The sequence below is a fragment of the Sorex araneus genome, chromosome 1 (genome assembly GCF_027595985.1).
Source record: "Sorex araneus isolate mSorAra2 chromosome 1, mSorAra2.pri, whole genome shotgun sequence".
In the NCBI taxonomy this organism is placed as follows: domain Eukaryota; kingdom Metazoa; phylum Chordata; class Mammalia; order Eulipotyphla; family Soricidae; genus Sorex; species Sorex araneus.
In genome coordinates this window covers 20,263,334-20,285,476 of record NC_073302.1, presented here as the reverse complement: position 1 = coordinate 20,285,476, position 22,143 = coordinate 20,263,334, and the positions used below count along the sequence as shown (strand labels likewise).

General features: G+C 60.3%; 1 protein-coding gene across 3 annotated transcripts in view; it reads right to left on the bottom strand.

Moving 5' to 3' along the window:
- The window catches only part of AKNA (AT-hook transcription factor), a 54,330-nt gene that overhangs the window by 23,193 nt on the left and 8,994 nt on the right, over nt 1–22,143 (bottom strand). For all 3 annotated transcript variants that reach the window (XM_055119568.1, XM_055119561.1, XM_055119553.1), the window contains exons 2-7: nt 15,283–15,673; nt 12,276–13,300; nt 10,230–10,304; nt 4,223–4,379; nt 3,184–3,338; nt 703–762 (exon numbers count right to left, since the gene is read on the bottom strand). In XM_055119568.1, coding sequence (XP_054975543.1) covers nt 703–762; nt 3,184–3,338; nt 4,223–4,379; nt 10,230–10,304; nt 12,276–13,300; nt 15,283–15,556 — 1,746 coding nt within the window. In that variant the 5' untranslated portion in view covers nt 15,557–15,673. The remainder of the gene's footprint in view (nt 1–702; nt 763–3,183; nt 3,339–4,222; nt 4,380–10,229; nt 10,305–12,275; nt 13,301–15,282; nt 15,674–22,143) is intronic.

Sequence of the window (22,143 nt, the reverse complement as noted above, 5' to 3'; positions counted from 1 at the left end):
CCCCAGCGCTGTTCGAGGTGATGCCTGAGTTCAGAGCCAGAGGTAATCCCAGAGCACTGCTGGGTGTGACCCCCAGCACACCGGCAAGCCCACACCCAAGAAACTACACAAGGGGGTGGATGGAGAGAGCCTGATGGGCTGTCCAGGTGTGGCACGCTGCAGCCTGGGCTCTACCACAGCCCTGCAAGTACCCCCCCAGCCCCCGGCACCGCCGGGAGTCAGCCTTGAGCCCTGAGCCCCTCCCGGGCCCCAGACCACCAGGACACTGCCGGGCGTGACCCCAAGCCAAGCAGTGAGAAGAGACTAGGAGGGCAGGAGTTCCGGGCGGTTGCTGAGATGGACGGGCAGCAAGCAGGCGAGCCAGTGAGGACGGGTTGGGCTCGGGAATCACGGCCCTTAGAGACCCGTCACTCTGCACGGGGGTCCAGCCCAGTTAGGGGGGCGGGTGGAGATGGTTCCAACCTCCTGCCCTGGTTTCAGTGATAACATGAGCAGAGGTAAGTGGCAGGCTCGTCACTGTCCCTGGCATGCCACCATCGCTGTTTCACGAGCAGGAACCAGGTATCAGAAGCGACATCAGCGGGGGAGCCCAGCGGGGGCGTTAGTGGGGTCTGGGCCTCCTGGATCTGTGACACGGAAATACGGCTACAGGGGAAGATGAGGCTGGGGCCAGGCACCGGGGGGCTCCCGAGGGCACAGTACCTTGAGCTGGTCCTGAGGTGTGAGACATCCTGCTTGCATCAGGCCTGCAAAGGACTCCACCTGGGAATGGAGGGAAGGACACGGGCTCATAAATACCCACTCCAGGCGAGGAGGCCACCTATATGCACATACATGCACACATACACACGCACGCACACACATGCACACCATGCATATACAAATGCACACATACACGCACATGTGAACACACATGCACACACATACATGCACTTGTGCACACACATGCACACATACATGCACACCCACACATGCACACACATGCACACACACACACACACCTGCCAAGAGGCACCCTCCACCAGGGCCTGAAGGACAGTCCTCGGGCAGCTTTCAGAAGTTGGTCCCCAGCTGAACCCCCACAGTCATGAGTCAGAGGCCTCGAAGGCTGGGGGTTAGCTCTAGTCTCGTGAGGGCTGGGCCGGCTCAGGGATCAGCCACAGCGCCTCTCCGTGGAACACAATGCAGTCAGGAAAAAGCAAGCACATGGGTAGGTTCACATAAAACCATCAGAATTTGGGGCTGGAGAGATGGTACAGAGGTCTCAGCCGTGCTCCACCCGGGTTCGATCCCTGACTTCCCCTAAGGTCCTCTGAGATCTGCCAAGAGTAAGAGTCATAACCAGGTGTGACTCCAAAGCTAAAAACTAAACCAACCCATCAGAATTCACACATGGAAGCCCAAATCCATGTGCCTGGGCGGGCCTGACCTTTAGCCCCCGGGGATCACGTCTCTCTAAGAGGGGCCGGGACAGGGCTCAAGGGCGGAGCACCAGCTTGCCAGGCCCTGGGTCTATCCCGCGCACCCCATGCCCTTCCCAGCATTCCGAGGATGGCTCTGGAGCTGCCTCTTCATCCCTATCACCTGCAGCACCCCTGGCCACGGGTCCCACCATCGTCGACAGAGGTCAAGGTACAGGGGAGGGCTGGGAGGCAGAGCAGAAGCCTCACCTCAGGGGGTTCGACCCCCGGAAGAACAGCAACTAGACAACCAAGGTGGCTGCAGCCTCCACAGCTCTCTGTGGAATGGAGGGTAGGGGGTGGGGAGACTTTGCCAAATCCTCCCTCTGTACGTGACGAGGGTCTCTGACCCTCCACTGCCTTTACAAAACAACCTTTATTAGGAAGGATTGAGGGGAGCAGACCTCCCAAATGGTGCTCAGGGGGTCCAGGGGCCACTTCTGGTACTTGGCCAACTAGACTGCAGGTCCATTGAGAAGAACTGAGGTCCTGCAGTGCTCAGGGACCCCGGGGGTGCCCTTGGAGATGCTCAGGGACCCCAGGGGTGCCCTTGGAGATGCTCAGGGACCCCAGGGGTGCCCTTGGAGATGCTCAGGGACCCCAGGGGTGCCTTTGGAGATGCTCAGGGACCCCAGGGGTGCCTTTGGAGATGCTCAGGGGCCTTGTGGAGCTAGGGGCTAGGCTGGGGCATCCAAGGCATATGCCCTAAGTCCTGTGCTCTCTCTTGGCCCCCAAGCAATTTTTTTTTTTTGCAGCCAGCAAAACCCCAAGGGCTGGGGCTGGAGCAATAGCACAGCGGGTAGGGCGTTTGCCTTGCACACGGCCGACCCAGGTTTGATTCCCAGCATCCCATATGGTCCCCTGAGCACCGCCAGGGGTGATTCCTGAGTGCAGAGCCAGAAGTAACCCCTGTGCATTGCCAGGTGTGACCCAAAAAGCAAAAAAAACAAAAAACAAAAAACGAGTGAACTGCAGGGAAGCCTTAGTCGACATGAGTATTTCTCAACAAAGCCGCTACCACAAGAAAAAGAACAGAATGCTGGTGTTGCTTACGGACCTGGTGAGGTCAGGCTTACCCTCTATGCACTGGCAAAATCCAGGGACAACTGGGAAAAGTACCTGGGGGCCCAACAGAACATTTTTGTGTCCTGACTCCCCTAAGAGCATTTTCTTTCTCTCTCCCCTTCCCGCCCCGGGTCTGTGTGCTCACGCGCATGTGGTTCCGATGCATTTTCCAAGCTGTTTGGGGAAAAGCACTTTGGGGAATAAGGCCAAACACGCAGTTATACACTGAACCTGCCAACAATTCACAGTTGCCTGGGCTGTGTGATGAAAATATAACAGCCCTTGGAGAGCTGACCTGGGAACGGGTTCCAGTAATGAACCAAGAGGGCAGGGCGGTTTCTCTGCAAGCAAGAGGAAAGCAGAGAGAGTCTACTTCCCTTCCAGGTCCCCGGCAGAGTCGCCCCCGAGAACCCCGCTGAAGGCAGGGAGAGGAGGAGATAGATGCTCTCCAGCGCCAGGGGTGGGACCTGCTACCGGGTGAACTGGGTGACCTGGAGAAGGCAAGAACCCGGGAACCTGAGACCAAGAAACTTCCAAAAGGTCTGATCAGCTCCAGCCCAGAGGAAGGAGGGAGCCCTGCAGACAGCGATCCTGCCAGCCAGCAGGGGGCGCTGGCGAGTCCCTCCCTTCACCTGGCCAAGTCCCCCAGCCCACTCACCTTGTCCAGGAACCGCCTGGCCTGAGAAGCCAGGACCTGGGTCTGTTCCGCGGAGGGCTGGTCCTTGGCGAGGCCCTGGTTTTCGGGGAGCCTCCCGGGGATGGGCGCACCGGTGGATGAGGAGGGGCTCAGGGTCCCTCCAGCCATCAGGCCCCCTGGAAGACACACCCCAGAGCCCTGAGGTCAAAGTGATGGCACAGCCCCACCTGGGCTCTACCGGCATCCCCAGTGGTCGCCCTGGCACTGCCAGGAATGATCCCTGAGCACAGAGCCAGGAGTCAGCCCCGAGTCAGCCACTGTCGGTGGCTCAAAAGCAGAACACCCAAATCAAACAGATATTCTCCGGGTCGGAGAGATGACACAGTGGGCATGGTGCTTGCCTTGCACACAGCCCACCCAGGTCCAATCCTTGACATCCCATAGGACCCCCCGCCCCGCCCCCGAGCCTGCCAGGAGCACTTCCTGAGTGCCAAGCCGGGAACAAGCCCTGAACATAGACGGGTGTGGCCCCAAATTTAAACACACAAACAAACTAACAAAACATAAAAAAATCCTTCCGGTGGAGAACAAAGTTCAGCCTGGGCCCATCACCATGTGGGGTGGCTCCATGTCAGAGAGGCAAGGGAGCCTCTCCCACCTCTCCCAACCGCCCCCCCCCCCCCGCCCCGCCAACCCCCCCAGCCCCCCTACTCCCTCCTCCCCCGCTCCCTCCCACTCCCATCTCAATGCCCTTTGCTGCCAGTAGGGGGAGCCCAAGCACACTGTGGGGATTTCTTGGGACAAAGAGTGACAAGGCTGGTACAGTGCTCTGCCCCACGTTGTCACAAGCTGGCCCAGCGACCCCAATGCTCAGTGACAGGGGCCATACAGCTCCCACCGACTGACTCCAGGACCCAGAGAGGACCCTCAGCTCCCCCACGCAGCCTGAAACCAGCACTGTCACCACCGAGTCCTCAGCCCCTCACCCATCCCCCCTCACGCCACATAAATGCACACAGAATCTCAGGCGGAACCAGCCGGGAACCTGTCCCAGACTCACCTGCAGCCTCGGAGGTCTGGGGGATGGTGGAGGGGTGGGGCCACCTCTCGGCAGCCTGGGGCTGCGGGATGGTGAAGGACAAGACTTTGGTCCCCTGGGACATGGTCCCCATGTGGATGCTGTGGCTGGGCTGAGGCGGGTCCGAGTACAGGTTCACCTGCAGGGAAGGTGAGGGATGGCAGAGTCAAGTCAGAGCCCAGGGAGCCGCACCCAGAGGCCACCCCCTGACCCCACACCCTCGTCCTGGCGCCCAGCAAACACGCCTGACGGCAGACGCAACTTCCCGTGAGCTCTGGGACCCCACAGACCAGCGAAAGGTTTACCTGTCTAATAGACCAAGAAACAGAACCCAAGTTGAGTCACTCAAATCCTCCAGCTGACGCAGCCCTGGGGTGATAATGGAGCCTGTGACTTCCATATCAGTCATTTTTTTTTATCAATACTGTGTATAAGTCTTACTTCTTTTTTATCAATAATGTGTATACACAGTGTGCACTCAACAGAGTAGTTAATACACAGCAGGTTGATATTATGACCATGTTATTATTGCTCCTAAAGTATTTATGACAAAAACAATCATAAAAAATATAGCAATTGGGGCTGGAGCAATAGCACAGTGGGGTAGGGCATTTGCCTTGCACACGGCCGACCCGGGTTTGATTATTCCCAGCATCTCATATGGTCCCCCGAGCACCGCCAGGAGTAATTCCTGAGTGCAAAGCCAGGAATAAACCCCCTGTGCATCACCAGGTGTGATCCAAAAAGCAAAAAAAAAAAAAAAAGCAATTAATAGCTGTTGGGAGAAATTAGAGTAGACCCAGAGAACAAGTGGATGGATTCATCTCTAAGCCATAGCCAATCTCCTTTATTTGAGGATGGATTTAATGGGATAAATTGCCCAGTGTTGAGCAGATGTGGTATCAGGCAGATAATCAAGGAAAGCGGTGTGAAGCTCAAAATCAGAGGAAGCCTAAGTCAGTACTGGCACACGGAGCAGTGGTTCTCCGATGGTGCTGGTCAGCAGGAAAGGCAGAAAGCCACTGACATGAGGCAGGGCTTAGCCCCCGGTGTTTTACTGAACATGGCCATGCCTGTGTTTGTGCACCATCTACAGCTCCAGTGTAGCCTGTGTGGCTCAACACGCTGAACTGATCACCTTCTGCGTCTCCACAGGCATTTGCTGGAGAATCTGGGCCCCGCCAGGCCCTGCCACTGCTCCCCTCGGAGCACTACAGCTGCTGGCTGAATTCCCTTCTCTGTGCAGAGTCCTCAATCAACACAGCCCTCGCTCTCACCTGCCTTACAGCATCACCACTGGAGCATGATTATCCCAACCACCACCTTCCTCACGACTGTCACCATTAACACCGATCTCCCTGCCACCACCACCATCACATTCACCATCACTGGATTAATCACCATCACCACCACCACTACCACCATTGCCTTCATCTTCACCCTCATCATCATTGTATTCACCACCAGCATCCCCATGTTCATCAACGCCAGGGCCACTACCACCACCATCTTCTTCCCAGTCACCAACATGACCTCCCTACCATATCACCACCACATTCACCGGACCACCCCGCCATCATCACATTCAGCCCCCATCATCATTGTATTCATCACCATATTCATTGGCACCACTACCACCACCACCACCTTCACCACCAGTAACATGATCACCACCACCAACATTATCACATTCATCACCATTACCACCACCATCACCATCACTACCTCATTTACCACCCCATTCACCACCACCATCACCATCACCACTGTCTTTATCACCATCACTACCACATTCACCACCACCAGCACCATCACTGTCTTCATCACCATCACTACCACCATCACCATCACCACCTCATTCACCACCATCACCATCATCATCATCTTCACCATCACTGTCTTCATCACCACCGTCACCATCACCACCACCACCTCACTCACCACCACCGTCACCATCACCATCATCACCACTGTCTTCATCACCATTACCACCTCATTCACCACCACATTCACCACCACCATCACCATCATCACCGTCTTCATCACCACTGTCACTGTCACCATCACCACCACCACCACCACCACCATCACCACCATCACCACCACCACCACCTCATTCACCACCACCGTCACCATCATCATCACTGTCTTCATCACCATTACCATCACTATCACCACCTCATTCACCACCACATTCACCACCACCATCACCATCACCACCACCATCGCCACCACCACCTCACTCACCACCTCATTCACCACCACCGTCACCATCACCATCATCACCACTGTCACTGTCACCATCACCACCACCACCACCACCACCATCACCACCATCACCACCACCACCACCTCATTCACCACCACCGTCACCATCATCAGCACTGTCTTCATCACCATTACCATCACTATCACCACCTCATTCACCACCACATTCACCACCACCATCACCATCACCACCACCATCACCACCACCACCTCACTCACCACCTCATTCACCACCACCGTCACCATCACCATCATCACCACTGTCTTCATCACCATCACTATCACCACCCCATTCACCACCTCATCCGCCACCACTGTCACCATCATCACTGTCTTCATCACCACAACACCATCAGCACCACCACCACCACCAGCACCATCATCACATTGATCACTGCTGCCATATTCATCACCATCGTGGTGCCATTGTCACTACCATCATCGTCATCGACATGGCCACCGCCACCATGTCATCACCACATCCACCGCCACCACCACTCCCCTCAGCACCCCTGTCTTCCTCACTGCCATCACCATCATCTTCATATTCATCACGGCCACCACCATCACCACCTTCCTCCTCCTCCTCATTGTCCTCGTCACCCCACCACTACCATCATCTTTATATTCATCCCCTCCCCCACACCGTTACCATCACATTTATTCACTATCATCACCGGTCGCCACCCCTAAACCACCACCCTTGGCACTGATGTGACCATCATGGAGACGGGACGGACCGTGGAGAGTCATTTCCATTCTGGTGCCCCCTGCTCCTCACAACACCAGTCAGGAGCCCCTCGCCTTGGCCGGCGGGCAGCTGGGTTAAGCTGCTCTTCCCGTCCAGCTGAGGCAGGACAGCCGGCTGCAAAGTGAGAGTTGGTAATGGCCCACGCAGCCGGGCCCGCCTGCCCCCTTTCAGGCTCAGCCTGGAGGAGAACAAAGCTGGATTTTAATAATCCCCTTGGCCATCTGCTCAGGCCTGCCCGTGGGGTGGGGGCTCGCCCACGTCCCCCCCTTTTTTCTTTCTGAGTGACCTACATCCTCCTCCGGGGGTTCCTCCTGTCCCGCCCGGCCCGCCCTCGCCTCAGCCCAGGCTGAGGTCGCCAAGAAAGGGCCCTTGTGCCGGGCCCAGAGAGGGGAGCCGGGCTGGGTGCGGCTCGGTCTTTAGGAAGAACCAGGACCCCTCCCAGAGCCCCAAGCAGGGGGGGCCCAGGGAGCTCCAGCGGCTCAGGAGGGGGTTAATCAGGATTCTGGGAAGGCAGGTGGGCCAGTGAATGCGGGGACACTCCAGGATAAGGACCGGAATATTCTCCGCACAGATGGGGCTTTCCAGCCTTTAACATGCTAATGCGCCCGTGAAAGGGGTCCGGAGTGCGGGTGCAGAAAGAATAGGAAGTGTCTACCCAGCTCCTGCCACACACAATCCCCCCCCCAACAGCACCACCCTGCCCCACCCTCCCTGGGAGCTTCTGGGCCCATCAGTGACCAGCAGGGAGGCAGTGGAATGAGCCCTCTCCCCATTTGGGGGGCTGGTGTCACTGGGTCCCAGGCAGCTGAGCAGGGCTGGGGGGGCGGGGTGTGGGCGGGCAGTGGATGATGCCAGGGAGGGGAATAGTAGCCCGTGCCCAGCCCTGGCCCCGGGCCCCTGAACCCCTCAATCTCTCATCTGGGCTTCCCGGTCCCACCCATCTGGCGGGGCTGTGGGACCCCCTCCAACACAGGATGACCTCTCTGTTTGCTCAAGAGGAGCCCTGGGCGCCAGCCAGGACAGGCTAACCTGCCCTCTCACCTCCGCTAATTCTGTGATCTTTTTTTTTTTTCTTTTTGGGTCACACCTGGCGATGCACATGGGGTTACTCCTGGCTCTGCACTCAGGAATTACTCCTGGCAGTACTCAGGGGACCATATGGGATGCTGGGAATCGAACCTGGGTCGGTCGCATGCAAGGCAAACGCCCTACCCGCTGTGCTATTGCTCCAGCCCCTAATTCTGTGATCTTAACCGCACTGAGGAATGCCCCAGGCCTCAGTTTCCCAACCAGGCTCAGCAGAGGGCCAGGGCCTGTGTGGTGACAGACGCTGTGTCCCCATGCCTCTGCCCCAGACCCGGTCCCAGCCCCTCTGGCCCCGAGTTTCCCCAGGACGTGGAGAGGAAAAGGTGCCCCCAAACCCGCAGACAGAGGGACACCCCACTGCACACCTGTCACCGCCGTGGCGAGCACCCCACCCCCACCCGGGTGGGCCTGCTCTTCCCGGGCGGAACCAGACCCAGACCCGAAGGACGCTGGTCACACACTTCGCCTGGGCTCTCTGGGCGGGGAGGGGCGCCCCTGGGTGTCCTCCCTCTCCCATGGGTGCTCTCCCTGGGTGGGGCGGGGCTCAGCGGCGGGGCCCTGAGGGGGAGTCATCCTGCCGCTCAGCCTGAGGGAGCAGTAAAGCCCCCCAAGACGGGCTCTGGGCTCCTGGGCCAGTGCTCTGAGCAGGAAGTCAGTCCTGGGGGAGCCAGTGGGGAGCCCCCTCCCCACCCGACCTCTGCGCCCTTCTGGGCACCCCAGCAGGGTCACCCGGTGCCGTGCACACGGGCCAGTCCTGCTGAGTCCTTTGGAGGCTGAGGCCGGAAGGAGAGCAGATAGATGGGGCCAGACACTCCAGCCTGCCCTTGTGGCACGGCCTCCAGTGCCCCCCGCCGGGGTCTCAGCTGCCCACCCTGCACGTTGTGGGCACGCGGAGGCTGGCACTACCCACCCGTTCTCTGCCCCCAGGCCCCATCCGCGCTCCTAAGAATGTGGTTTCCGGGACAGGAGGCCCCACCCGGGCCCGGCTTCCTCCCAGCTCTCCCCCCTGCTCAGGACGGGATGGGGACGCGTGTGCGCCAGGGGGAAGGGCCCGGGGCCCCCTCCCATGGAGCCCCAGGGTGGGGCGGTGGGGGACGGGGTGGGGGAGGCAGGTGCATGGGGTCTGGGGCACCTGCTCTAGGACTTCCTGTCTCTCGCCCGGCCCCCAGGGCTGAGAGCAGTGCCTGAGGGGGTGAGGAGCCGCACCCCGAAACCCAGCCCTCCCACTCCGCGGAGGCCTGATGGGGCAAGGGCCCGGTAGGTGGTGACACAGGAAGCCAAGGGTCCCACTTCCTGCCTCACCCCAGAAAAGGGGAAGACACCCCCCCACGCCCCGTGCACACTTCACACTGCTGTCTGCAAGTGAGGGTGGGGGTAGCTAGGACGGCCACCTCCTCCAGGAAGCCCAGCCAAACACTCAACCGTCAAGAGGGGATGGACAGCCCTTGCTGGAGGATGAGACCCAGGAAACAAACATGCCCCAGACAATGACTTGGGAAGGGGTAAAGGCGGTGGCACTCCTTTGCAGCTCAGAGAGGTAGAGTCACTGCCTTCGAGTCACACAGCTAGTCATGAAGCCAGAGGTGGGTCCATGAGCCCAGAGTTCATGGAGAAGGGGAGAGCCTCTGGCGAAATTCCAGAGCGCCCCAGACTCAAGACGTCCAAGTTCATCAGTGGTAACGGAGGGTGGGCTCAGAGAGGGAAGGTCACTGGCCAGTGTCACAGAGGGGCCTGAGGGTGGAAGGAAAACTGGGTCCCACTTTCCCCAAGAGCTGCAAATGGTGGGGAGGAAGCAGCAGCTGAGGAGGAGGATAAGGAGGATGAGGAAGTGTCATCCCAGGAAGAAGGCAGTCCCCCACCCCTGCACCTCACCCCAGCCCGTACCTTGGCCCCCAGGCGCAGCTGGTCAATGGTGTTCTCAGCCTCTGCATACTTGGTGAGGAGCCTGTGGTAGTCCTCCTGGGGGAGGGAGAAGGAGAGGGAGGGAGAGGGGGAGGGAGGGAGGGAGGGAGAGAAAGAGGGTGAGGGAGAGACAGAGGGAGAGGGAGAGAGAGGGAGAGACAGGGAGGGGTAGGGAGAGGGAGGGAGAGGGAGAGGGGGAGGGAGAGAGAGGGAGGGGTAGGAAGAGGGAGGGAGAGGGAGAGAGAGAGAGGGAAGGGTAGGGAGAGGGAGAGAGAGGGAGAAGGAGAGAGAGAGGAGGGGTAGGGAGAGAGGGAGGGTTAGGGAGAGGGAGAGAGAGGGTGAGGGAGAGAGAAGGAGGGGTAGGGAGAGAGGGAGAGGGAGAGAGAGGGACAGAGAGAGAAAGGGAGAGGGAGAGAAGGAGAGAGAAAGAGAGGGAGAGGGAGAGAGAGAGAGGGAGAAGGAGAGAGAGAGGGAGGGGTAGGGAGAGAGAGGGAGAGAGAGAAGGAGGGGTAGGGAGTGGGGGAGAGAGGGTGAGGGAGAGAGAGGGTGAGGGAGAGGGGGGAGAGGGAGAGAGGGGGAGAGAGAAGCTGTCACTATCAGGGCTGACTCCCCTTGCAGGGACCAGCGCCCCCCAGTGGTGGCTGGGCTTCCTACACATGAGCGAGCAAGCAGACCCCTCTGGCCAGGGCCACAGGCCCCCGAGTGTCGAGAGTGTCGGGGCGGTGGGACAACTTGCACTCTCGGGCATGGCGCTGGAGCCTGGGTCCCCACTCCGATGCAGGACCCCGTGGCCAGGACCTCTCCTGCAGCCCTGGGCGACACTTCTTGCCCGGCTGCCACACCTGCCCTGTGCTGTTCCCGCGTTGAAGGAGCGTGTGCAGACAAGAACACTCCGAAGGGACCAGAGTGGTGGCACAGCGGGGAGGGCTCTCGCCTTGCACACAGTCAGCCCGAGTTCACACCCTGGCATCCCCTAAGGGGGGGTGGCAGGCTGGGTGGAGGATGCGAAAAGGAAACAAAAAAGAATCCACGAATCAAAGCGGTTTGGTGACTTGAACAGTGCAGGGAGCAGGCGAGAGCCGTGTGCCTCTGGGTCCCGTTGTCCCTCACAGACAGGCCACTGACGAGAGCCCCCCGTGGGCGGGACCCTCCCGGGACAGTGACAATAGGAGAGGAAGTGACATGAGCTTCTCGGGCCGGGGACAGAAGCGCGCTTCTGTGTAAGCGAGCCCTGTGCTTTGTGGGGACACACGGAAACATCCCGGGCTGCAGTGCCTTCATGTTGGATGTGTGCTCTGAACCCCCCCACCGAGTGGCAGGGGGGTGGGGGGGAGAGGTGAGGTCATTGGTGCGGAGGAGCTGGGCAACGGGAACGGAGACAGAAGCTGGGTAATAGACACGGGGCTCCCATATGATAACATTTTCTCTCTGATGCATTTTGATTTTTTTTTCTGTTGTTTTGTCGGGGTGGGTAGGGCCCACACCCGGCCATACTCAGGGCTGACTCCGTGCTCAGGGATCACCCCTGGTGGTGCTCGGGGAAACCACATGAGGTGCTGGGGAATCTAACGTGCAAGACAAACCCTCTAGCTGCGGTAGATCACTCCGGTCCCATATATATTTTTTTTTCTTTTTGGGTCACACCCGGTGATGCACAGGGATTACTCCTGGCTCTGCACTCAGGAATCACCCCTGGCGGTGCTCAGGAGACCCTATGGGATGCTGGGATTCGAACCCGGGTTGGTCGCGTGCAAGGCAAACGCCCTCCCCGCTGTGCTATCACTCCAGCCCCCCGGCCCCATATTTTGAATTTTCGTCATAGCTCGAAGGAGACCCAGCGAGCAGGACTGGGAGTGCAATGCTTGCTCTAAAGGAAGCAGGGGCATCCCTCGGCTGGGGGTACAGGCAGCCCTCCACCGGCAGGGGGTCCTGGCCCGGTCCCAAGGTCCCACCTCTGGCCAGACGGGGTGCCGGGGGCCGGTGCGTGCCCGGGCAGCAGGTTCCCCTCTAGAAACGAGTCCCGCTTACCTGAAGCTGATGGACCAGCTTCGTGGCTTGTTCAGGGGTCTGGAACTCTTGGGGCACCCTGGCGATGGGGTGGGTGGGGGGTGGGTTCTGCCCCGCCGGGGCCTCTCCGCTGTTGAGTAGTACCTCCCTCACGATCTCGGCGGGAGACTTGAAGATGAGGGGCGTGCGAGGGTCCTGGGGCCCCCGGCCCGGGGTCCTGGCCTTGGGCGGGCGGTAGCTCTCTTCTTTGGGGAACCTCACCCGGGGTCCCACCTTGGATAAATCGGGGAGTGGGTGGTTCAGCCGTCCCCGGCCGTACTTGCGGGCGTCGCTGGAGGCCGCGTGGCCGGCCAGTGTGGCTTCCGGTCTGGGGGACGGCCTGGGCGGAGACCTGGGGGGGCTGGTGGGGCCGGCGAGTCGGGAAGGGAGGGCCTTAGGTGACGCCCATGTCCGCTTCCAGGCCCGGGCCCCGGGCGGAGGGCAGGAGGGGCCTGTGGCCCGGGCCCCCCATCGAGCTGCAGGATCTGGGGGACTGGGGGAGGGGGGTGTCGAGGAGGAGTCCTGGAATGCCTTGGCGGTTGCCATGGTGACACTTCCTCCAACGCTGTCAGCGGGGTTCAGGCGCTGACCACGACGGGGACTGTCCCCTGGGGCCGCGGGCTGGGGGCTGAGGGGCCGCCCTGCCCAGGGGGGGCCGAGGCCGTCGGAGGGGGGCCCGAGGCTGACAGTTCCGCTGCTCCAGGACCTCGCTGGGCTGAGGTCAGCAGTCCGGGCGGCCTCAGAGTGTTCTGGAGGGGTGTCCCCGCCGCTGTCCCCTGCCTGGCCCCACGCCGAGGCCCTGGGGCTGTGCTCACTGTCTTCGTCTTCTTCTTCGGAGCTCAGAGCGGCCTCGGACTCCACCCTCGGGGAGCTGTCCCCCGTGCCCCGGGGCCCTGCGCCTCCAGGGGCCTCGGCTGGTGCGGCGTCGGGCGTGGCCGGGCGGGGGTCATGCCAGTGGACGGGCATGGTGGAATCTTCTAGACTGTCCACGTCCTCCTCTTCGAACTCTGGAAGGACAAGCACAGATCAGGTCTGGATGCCGGGTGTCACCTGCCCTGAGCTGCTCCCCGCCCCGTCCCCGCCCTACGCTGGGGGGCAGGGTGAGGACCCCCGGTGCCCCCCGCAGAGGGTGCTGTGGCACCCTGAGACCTGCTCAAGAGCCCGCTGCAAGCCCCTCTCAGATCTACAGGCAGGAACCAGGGTGGGGGCGGTGGGGGGCATTTCTGTCCTCTCCCCCTCGAACCCACCCCTTCATCCATCCCATCTGTCACAGGCCTGCTCACACGCCCCTCCCAGGGCGCCTGCACACTCCTCCACCGCCCTGCTCAAGTCCGCATCCTCGTGTGCCCCGACCACAGCAGAGCTGCTGCGCCCCTTCCTCAGCCTTCACCCTCCTCCCCAAACTGAAAGCTCACACCTGCCTTTCAGTGGTAGCCAGGATAGGCCTGGGCCTTTGCTATAGTCCTAACCCCTCTCCCTCCACCCGCCATGACCCTCTGATGTCCCCCTCCCTGGGGCCCTCTTTGGTTCTGTCCCTTGCTCTAGTCATGCCACCTGCTTTCCAACCACAGGGCCTTTGCACATGCTCAGCTTGATCTAACTGGGTCAAATGCATCCCTTCCTCCCCCTCCCTAAAGGCTGCAGGCTTTGTTTTTTTCTGCATCTGATAATGATGATACATTGAATGAAAAGGCCAAGAAGAAAAACAAGAAGGCAAAGTAAACAGTGGGCACAGCCAGTGGACCTAGCAATTTAAATGACAGAGGTCACCATCAAATCAAGTGTGCCCAGATGGACTAACCACCCATCCCTCCACTTCCTATCAGTACTCGAAAAGCTAGGACTGGCCTAAAAGCCCAGCTGCCGAGAGAACGCTCATGCGGGGGGAATTCCCCTGCAGGCCCTGGGAGCGGCTCGGGAAGGGCTGGGGAAACGTTTGCGTCTGTTCTGAGACAAGAGGGCAGTGGTCAGACCCCTTCCTCGCTCCTCCCACACTGGCAGACGTACGTGGCAAAGAGCAAAGACCTGGCTTAGCACTTCCAGCACCTCCTGTCTGGAGAGTCTGCGATCCATAGTATTACTTGTAATTTAAACCCTTAAAGTTTCTATTTCTGTTTGGGGGGGCCGCAGGCAGTAATGCTGAGCGCCCAGCCCAGTGCTCAGGGGCTTGCTCCTGACAGTGCTCGGGGGGAATGTGTGATGCCAGGGCTTTACACAGGCCAGGAGAAGTGCTCAGCCATCGAGTCACACCCTCTAAATCTTAAGTTTTTAAGTGAGACACTTTTATAGGTGATTTTGTTTGTTTGTTTGTTCCGGGTGGTTATTGTGGAGCCACACCTGGCTGTTACTCCGGGCTCTGCTCAGGGATCCCTCCTGGCGGGTGTGAGGGACCTTACGGGACGCCTGGGATTGAACTCAGGCCAGCCCCACGCAAGGCAAGCACCCTCCGCGCTGTCCTATCTCTCCAGCCCTTACAATGATGATTTTCAAATGTTCTAAAATGCCCTCGAGAGCTGGAGCAATAGCACAGCGGGGAGGGCGTTTGCCTAGCACGAGGCCGACCCGCGTTCAATGCCCAGCATCCCATAGGGTCCCCTGGGCACCGCCAGGAGTGATTCCTGAGCGCAGAGCCAGGAGTAACCCCTGTGCATCACCAGTGTGACCCAAAACCGCTAATAAATAAATAAATAAATAAATCTGTCACTGTCACTGTCATCCCGTTGCTCATCGATTTGTTCAAGCGGGCACCAGTAACGTCTCTCATTGAGAGACTTATTGTTACTGTTTTCGGCATATCCAATACGCACGGGTAGCTTGCCAGGCTCTGCCATGTGGGTTCGATACTCTCGGTAGCTTGCCGGGCTCTCCGAGAGGGGCGGAGGAATCAAACTCAGGTCGGCTAATGCCCTCGAGTTGCCCACCTCTCACCAGGAGGTAGGGGTTGGGGGACAGCATGGTGGTGTGTGGGGGGGGCGGGTGGGAAACTCACCCTCTCCCGTGTACTCTCCTGGTTCGGAGTCCGGGGATGCATTGGGCTGCGGGTCTGGGGGCCACCCCAGGGGCGGGGGGCGCTGCTGGGCGCGGTGGAAGTCCTCCAGGAGCCCGGGGCTGGCAGCACCGGGGAGGGGCCCCTCTTCCTCCCAGCTGCCCGGGCCAGTCGGGTCCTCGACCTCCCCGGCCTCCGCCCAGGCCCAGCGCCGCCGCCTGGACCCCTTGCCCAGGCCCGGCTCAGCCCAGCGGAGCTCCGTGCCTGAGCTGGCCATAGGGAGGGCCTGGCCTGTGTGTCACTGGGGCCACCTCATCTTCAGGGGACACAGCCGCCACCGCAGCCGCCAGGGTCACCGCTGGCTCCTCTCAGCTCCTGTCATCCCGCCGGGGACCTGGAGGGGACACAATCGAGGGCCAGTGTCAATGCTACACACACACACACACACACACACACACACACACACACACACAGAGTAACATCAGAGGGCTTCCTCCCCTGAAAGCTGTGTCACCTTGGGCAAGTTGCTCTACCTCTCAGAGCCTCAGCAGTAAAAATCATGATCCTTGCCCTGCGCTGCTTTATTCAGTGCCTTCAGACACAGGGTCAGGGGCCAGTGCCGGCACACGGGGGTCCCCGCCCTGGCAGCCCCTGGCACCGTGGGAGAGTCCAGAGTAGGGCAGAGGAATGACAAACAGCATCCCAGAGCCGAGAAAAATTGAAACCAGGGACTCCGGCCAACACTGCAGCCACTGGTGGTGGCTCTGCGGATGGGGATCCATGGGGACCCCAGCCAACAGCCACCAAGGCTGCCACGCCGGGCGGGCAGACCCCGCAGATCACGCTGGGATCTGGGTGGGGTGAAGGGCCACCAGGGTGAACCTCAAACCCTTAGACCCGGGGAAAGAAAGCAGAGGCTAAAAGGTCGTCTCAGAAGGAAGCCCTGAGAGGGTGGTCGGCAGTGAGGGAGAAAGCCGGCTGGTGGGCCACGGTGGGGGGCGGGGGGTGCGGGTCGGGAGCATGGGCAGGGACCCCTGCAAGGCGGGGGTCTCCTATCGGGGTGACAGAGCCGTCCTGAGCAGCAGAGGCGATGTTGTGTGGGGTCACGCCCTCCCGAGGGGTCGGTTCTGCTCACTTCAATGGAAGCAAAACCACCCCAGGCGGGCCGCGAGTTTGCAGGCCCAGAGCCGGGAGGAAGTGGTCTGGCCCTCGGAGGGGGTGGGCAGGGCTGGGCGTGGCCACAGCAAGTGTAACAGGGGGGCGTGGCCAGGACGGCAGGGGAAGTGCGAGAGCAGTGGGGTCTTGCTCCGGCCCTATGAGAGGGAGGCCCCGGCAGAGAGAGGCACTCCTGGGCGCATCTAGAAGCTTCTCTCGGGTCGAGCGGCAGCGGCAGCAGGAGCCAGGGGAGGAGCCGGGCTGCGGAGAGCGGAAGGCAGGGGAAGGGCCCGGGGAGGCTCCTCCCGGTCTCCCTCCAGTGCTCCTCCTCTCCCTCCCTCTCCTGTACCCCTGCAGGAGGGAAAACGGGCCTGAGACCTCCAGGCCATCTGAAGGCAAGGTCAGGCTGGGGAAGAAGGTCTGCCTGGCAGTCATTCCGCCCCCCCACGCCGCCCCCCGGCAGCCCCCCCAGAGCAAAAGCCCAGGCCTCCTGGGACAAACAAGTCTGCATTGGTCCCTGCAGCTTCCGTGATCCGCAAGGCTGAGAGCGTCAGCAGGCGGCTATTTCTGGACAGCGAGTCCCTGGGGGAACGGGCCCGTCCCCGGATGCTGACACGTCTGCAGGGAAGACCCTTCTCCCTGCTTGCCCCTCAGATCTGGGCTCATGGGGAGCCCCACGCACCACCCCCTCGTGCCCCTACCCACTCTCCCCCTGCCCCCCACGCCCCCACTTAATTTTCTCCACCCCGTGAATCCCGTCATGACCCTCCCTGGACTGTGTCTGCTCCGCAGCCCGGGCTGGGGGCTTGGCCCACATGCTGCCCGTCTGCCCTCCCCCAGGCTCGTGAGGAGGCCTCGGAGAAACACTCTGGCACGAGGGAAAACAAACTCAGCCAAGAGGGCCCCCCCTCCCTCGCACCTGCACGCACACGTACACGAATACGGAGCCTGTGTTAGAAGAATCCCCCTCAAGGGGCCGGAGCCACGGTCCATACAGCAGGGAGGGACGGACCCTGCATGCGGCTGACCCGGGTTTGATCCCCAGCACCGCACACGGTTCCCCAAGTCCACCAGGAGTGACCCCTCAGCACAGAGCCAGGAGCCAGCCCTGAGCATAGCCTGGTGTGGCTTCCATGAACTATGCCCCTGCCCCCCACCGTACCCACAAAAGTCTCCATTCCCTGTTCAAAGCTGCGACAGAAAGTCTGCCCAAGGGGAAGTCTGATCCTTGTCCCCCATGCCCTCCTAGAAGGGCCCCCGGACGCTCTTAGCGAGCCCTGCTGGGGACCCTAAAGCTTGAGCGTTCTCGAGAATCCCCTGAGGATACAGGTTCCTAGGTTTATACGACGAGAGCTGGGCCAGAGAGACAGGACAGCAGGTGGGCGCTTGCCTTGCATGTGGCCAGCTCGGGTTCAACCCCTGGCACCACATGTGGTCCCCTGAGTCTTGCCAGGAATGATCCCTGAGCACAGAACCAGGAGTCAGCCCTGTGACCCATAAGTAAGCTGGGTGTGACCCAAAACTTGAGAGAGAGAAAGAGAGAGACAGAGAGAGAGACAGAGAGACAGAGAGACTCAGAGACAGAGAGATCCAGAGGCCTTATTACGGGGCCCTGAGATCTGCACTTTATTTGGGGGTGTGACTCTCCAACAGTGCTCAGGAGCCTGAGGACTATGTTAGATGATACTCGACCCAATAGTATGAGTTTGGCTCTCAGGCCAGTGGTGCTAGGGTCCACACTGGCAGTGCCCAGGTGCCACTGGGGTGCACTGGCCTGTTGCACCATCTCCCCGGTTGAGAACATGCATTCCTTTATCTGCAGGGGATCCCCACAGAGAAGATCGGGAAGCCAGGGGGCGCTTCTGGGAACCCCGGGCCGGGCCATCCAGCCAGCAGTTCCAGGGGAGGCCCGAGTCCTGTGGTGCTGGGATGAGCCAGACCGCCCCGATGGTGTTCCAGGGGCCTGCAGGGCCACACCTGATGTTTGGGGGACCTTGTGGTGCCAGGATGAGACCAGGTCAGCTGCCGGCCAGGCAAGCACTTAACCCCCGCACGGCCCTCTGGGCTGGGAAGCTACAGTTTGTTTTGTTTTTGTTGGTTTCGGTTTTTTTTGCTTTTTGAGTCACACCCGGCGATGCACAGGGGTTACTCCTGGCTCATGCACTCAGGAATCACCCCTGGCGGTGCTCGGGGGACCATATGGGATGCTGGGAATCGAACCCAGGTCGGCCACGTGCAAGGCAAATACCCTCCCCGCTGTGCTATCGCTCCAGCCCCCTGTTGGGTTTTTTTGTTTTGTTTTGTTTTGTTTGGGGGCCACATCTGGCAATGCCAGGGCTCACTCCTGGCGGTGCTCAGGGGACCAAATGGGATTCTGGGGATCAAACCCAGGTCAGCTGCTTGCTGGGCTTTCACTCCAGCCCCTGGGTTTTTAGCTTTCTAATTTGATTTTGGGGGCCACGGCTGGCTGTGCTCAGGAATGACTCCTGTCTCTGTGCTCCAGGATCACTTCTGGCGGGCTCAGGGGACCATATGGAGTGTGCCGGGAACCGTGTGCATATTCTCAGCGAGGGAGATGGTACCAAGGGCTGGAGCACCCCACGGCACCTGGGCACAGGGCACTCCTGGAGGCGCCTGGCACCCCTGCAAGGCAAGCGCCCCATTGCTGCACTGCTGTTTCAGCCGCAGAATCTACATTTTAAACCAATGCCCCAAGCCAAGGCCCCCTTACACGCTGCCCAGGCCTCTGGGTCCTGCAAAGCTGCAGGTGAGGCTGGTGTTTTGTGTCTTCTGAGAAATGTCCTTGTCCTCTAGTCAGGCCAGGGAGCAGTGGGCCCCATCAGAGGCCTCTGGGGGCCAAAGAGGAACATCTGCCTCCAGGGATGACTCAGAGAAACCCCACCGCGACCAAAGTCAGAGGCAGCTGTGCGCCCCCAGGGCTCCCCACAGCCGTGACCTTCTGAGCCAGGCCCTGGGGCCACGCTCAGGCCTGGGGAGAGGGGACACACACACACACACAGGCCACAGGGAGAGGCCTGGGCTGGACATCTGGAAGCCAGGCTCCGGGCCTGGAGATGCGCTGCTCCCAGGGACCCACTGGGCAGCCGGTGTCCATGTCCCAGGGGCAGTGGGAAAGGCTGCTTGGTTCTGCATTTGCCTTTGCAAGAGGCCCTCCCTGTGAGCTCGGTGGTGGCGTGGGAGGGTGGGGTGTGGGGCAGGGCGGGGCTAAGGGGACCTTTCCGGGGTGACTTGTTGGCTTCTGAGGGTAAAGTCTGAAACTGTAAAGCCCGCTTCCTCCCCAGGGCCCCCTTTGACCGTTTCCTGTGAAGGTTGATGAGAGAAAAAGAAAACGCCAGCAACGATGTTCGAGGCCTGGTTCTGTTATGTGTGGCTGTTTCCATGAACTAAGCAGTGTTAAGTGGGAACCCAGTGGGTGCGGAGTGACTTTTAAAGACCTACAATGGGGGGGAGTTCATGCCCAATTCAATCCGCTTAATCAATGGCTGAATAAATAGCAGTACTCCTACATTCTTAAACATAAATTAATTAAAATAAACAAATTAAAAGAAAAACCCTACAGTAGGGCTGGAGAGAGAGAAATGACCAGGCACTAAGGCATTTGCCTTGCACAGGGTCAACTCTGGTTCCAGCTCTGGCATGGCATAGGGTTCCCTGAGCACTACCAGGAGTGATCCCTGAGCACAGAACCAGGAGTAAATCCGAGGCACCCACCCACCAAGTACGGACCCTAAACTAAAACAAAACAATGACAGGTGCCGGGGCCAGGGAGAGGGCAGGGGCCAGGGGGGCACGCTCTGTCCACGAGCTGGACCGATCCCTGCCTGATCCAGAGGGCCACCCTAGGCAGCAGTGCGGAAAAGGGAAGTGCCACTGTGTGTGTGTGTGTGTGTGTGTGTGTGTGTGTGTGTGTGTGTGTGTGCTGGGAGTTCAGGTCAGGAGAGTCCCAGGAGCATTGAGTGGAGCCTGCCCCCCCCCCCCGGAAACATCAGTGTACCCCCAGGGATGCCGCAGGGTAGCCCTGAGGGGACCCTGTGCCACAAGGTCCGAGCCACACCCATCCCAGCCCTCAGGACTGGCTGGCTGAGTACCAGGGGAGTGACCCCAGGGCCCTGAACACTGCTTGGAAGCCCCCTCCCCCACACACTGTCCACACACCATCCATACGCACATCATCCACACACCACACATACATAACATCCACACACACACACCATCCACACAGACACCACACACTCCACACGCACACCACATTCACACACATCCCCCAAACACACACACACACACACACATACCACACACATTCACACACACACTCACTCTACAACAGGGCTGGGGAACACAGCCCAAAGGGGTGGAGGAGCACATGCCTGCGGGCCTGAGGCCCCAAGTTCGTGCCCAGTACCTCATGGCCCACCCCAGCACCACTCGGAACAAGCACCACCTCTCAGCTGAGCGCTGACCACCAGCCCACACGGCCGAGCAGGGCACTGAGAGTGCCACGGGGCACCAGAAGACAATCCAACCAACCAACCAACCAACCACCTCCTGCCAGCGCCAGCCCCCCAGGGACAACACAGCAGACTCGGGCCACACACTCCAACTTACTTCCTTCTCTTGTGGGCTCTTGGGCCCCACCTGGCCGTGCTCAGGGCTTTCTCCTGGCTCTGAGTTCAGGGGTCACCCCGGGCCGGCTCAGGGGACCATCACACATACGGTGACGGAGCTTGAACCTGAGTTGGCGGCTTTCAAGGCAACGCGCTGCCTCCGGGGCTCGCTCTCAGTCCCCGACTCAGACTTTCAAGTGAGGTGCAGCAGCGCGTGGGGCGGTACTGGGATCGAACCCGGGTCTCAGGAAGAGAGGCATGTGGCTCTGCCACTGAGCCCGTCCGGCACAGAGGGCTGCAGCCGGGCCGAGAGACAGAGAGCACTGGGCGGGGGAGGGGGTGCAGGGAGGAGGTTCCCACAGAGGAAACCACACAGGTATCATAACCCGGAGTGGAGCTGCCGAGAGCCCTGGGCGTGACCCTGGAGAGGCAGCTGAGGGCAGGGCCTGGTCCAGGCAGCCACCCTAGGGCAGGAGCGGGGAGAGGGAAGGGCCACATGTGTGTGAGCATGTGTGTGTACGTGTGTGTGCAAGTGTACATGTGTGTATGCGAGTGTGTGCGTGTGTTTGAGTGTACGTGTGTGTGCGCGTGTGTGTGTACATGCATGTGCCAGGAGTTCAGGTCAGGAGAGTTCCAGGTGCACAAGTGGAGCTAGACCTATTAGGAGGCATTGAAATTTCCTCCTTCCATCTTTGAAGTGACAGGGTGTTTGTCTTAATGCACACACACACACACACACACATGCATGCACGCACACACTCACAAACACACACACACCACAGCCTGCCTCTGGACCTCTCAAAACTCTCCGTGCCTCAGGGGTCTCTTTCTCCTATCCCCGAGGCATAGGTCACCCCCAGGGCTGCTCCGGCCCCCTCAGAGGCTCCAGCACCAACGACCCTTCTCTTTGAGGCTCCCCTCTGCCTCCGGCACCCTCACCAGCCCCTTCCCGCACAGCCGGGGCTATCCCAGCTGCCATCTGCTCCCGGCCCGGGGTTGACCTCTCCCAGGAGGGAACTGGAGCTGAGGGGGGCAGCGGGCAGCTCCCCTAAGCCCTCTGAGCCGGGAAGTGTGGGTGCAGATG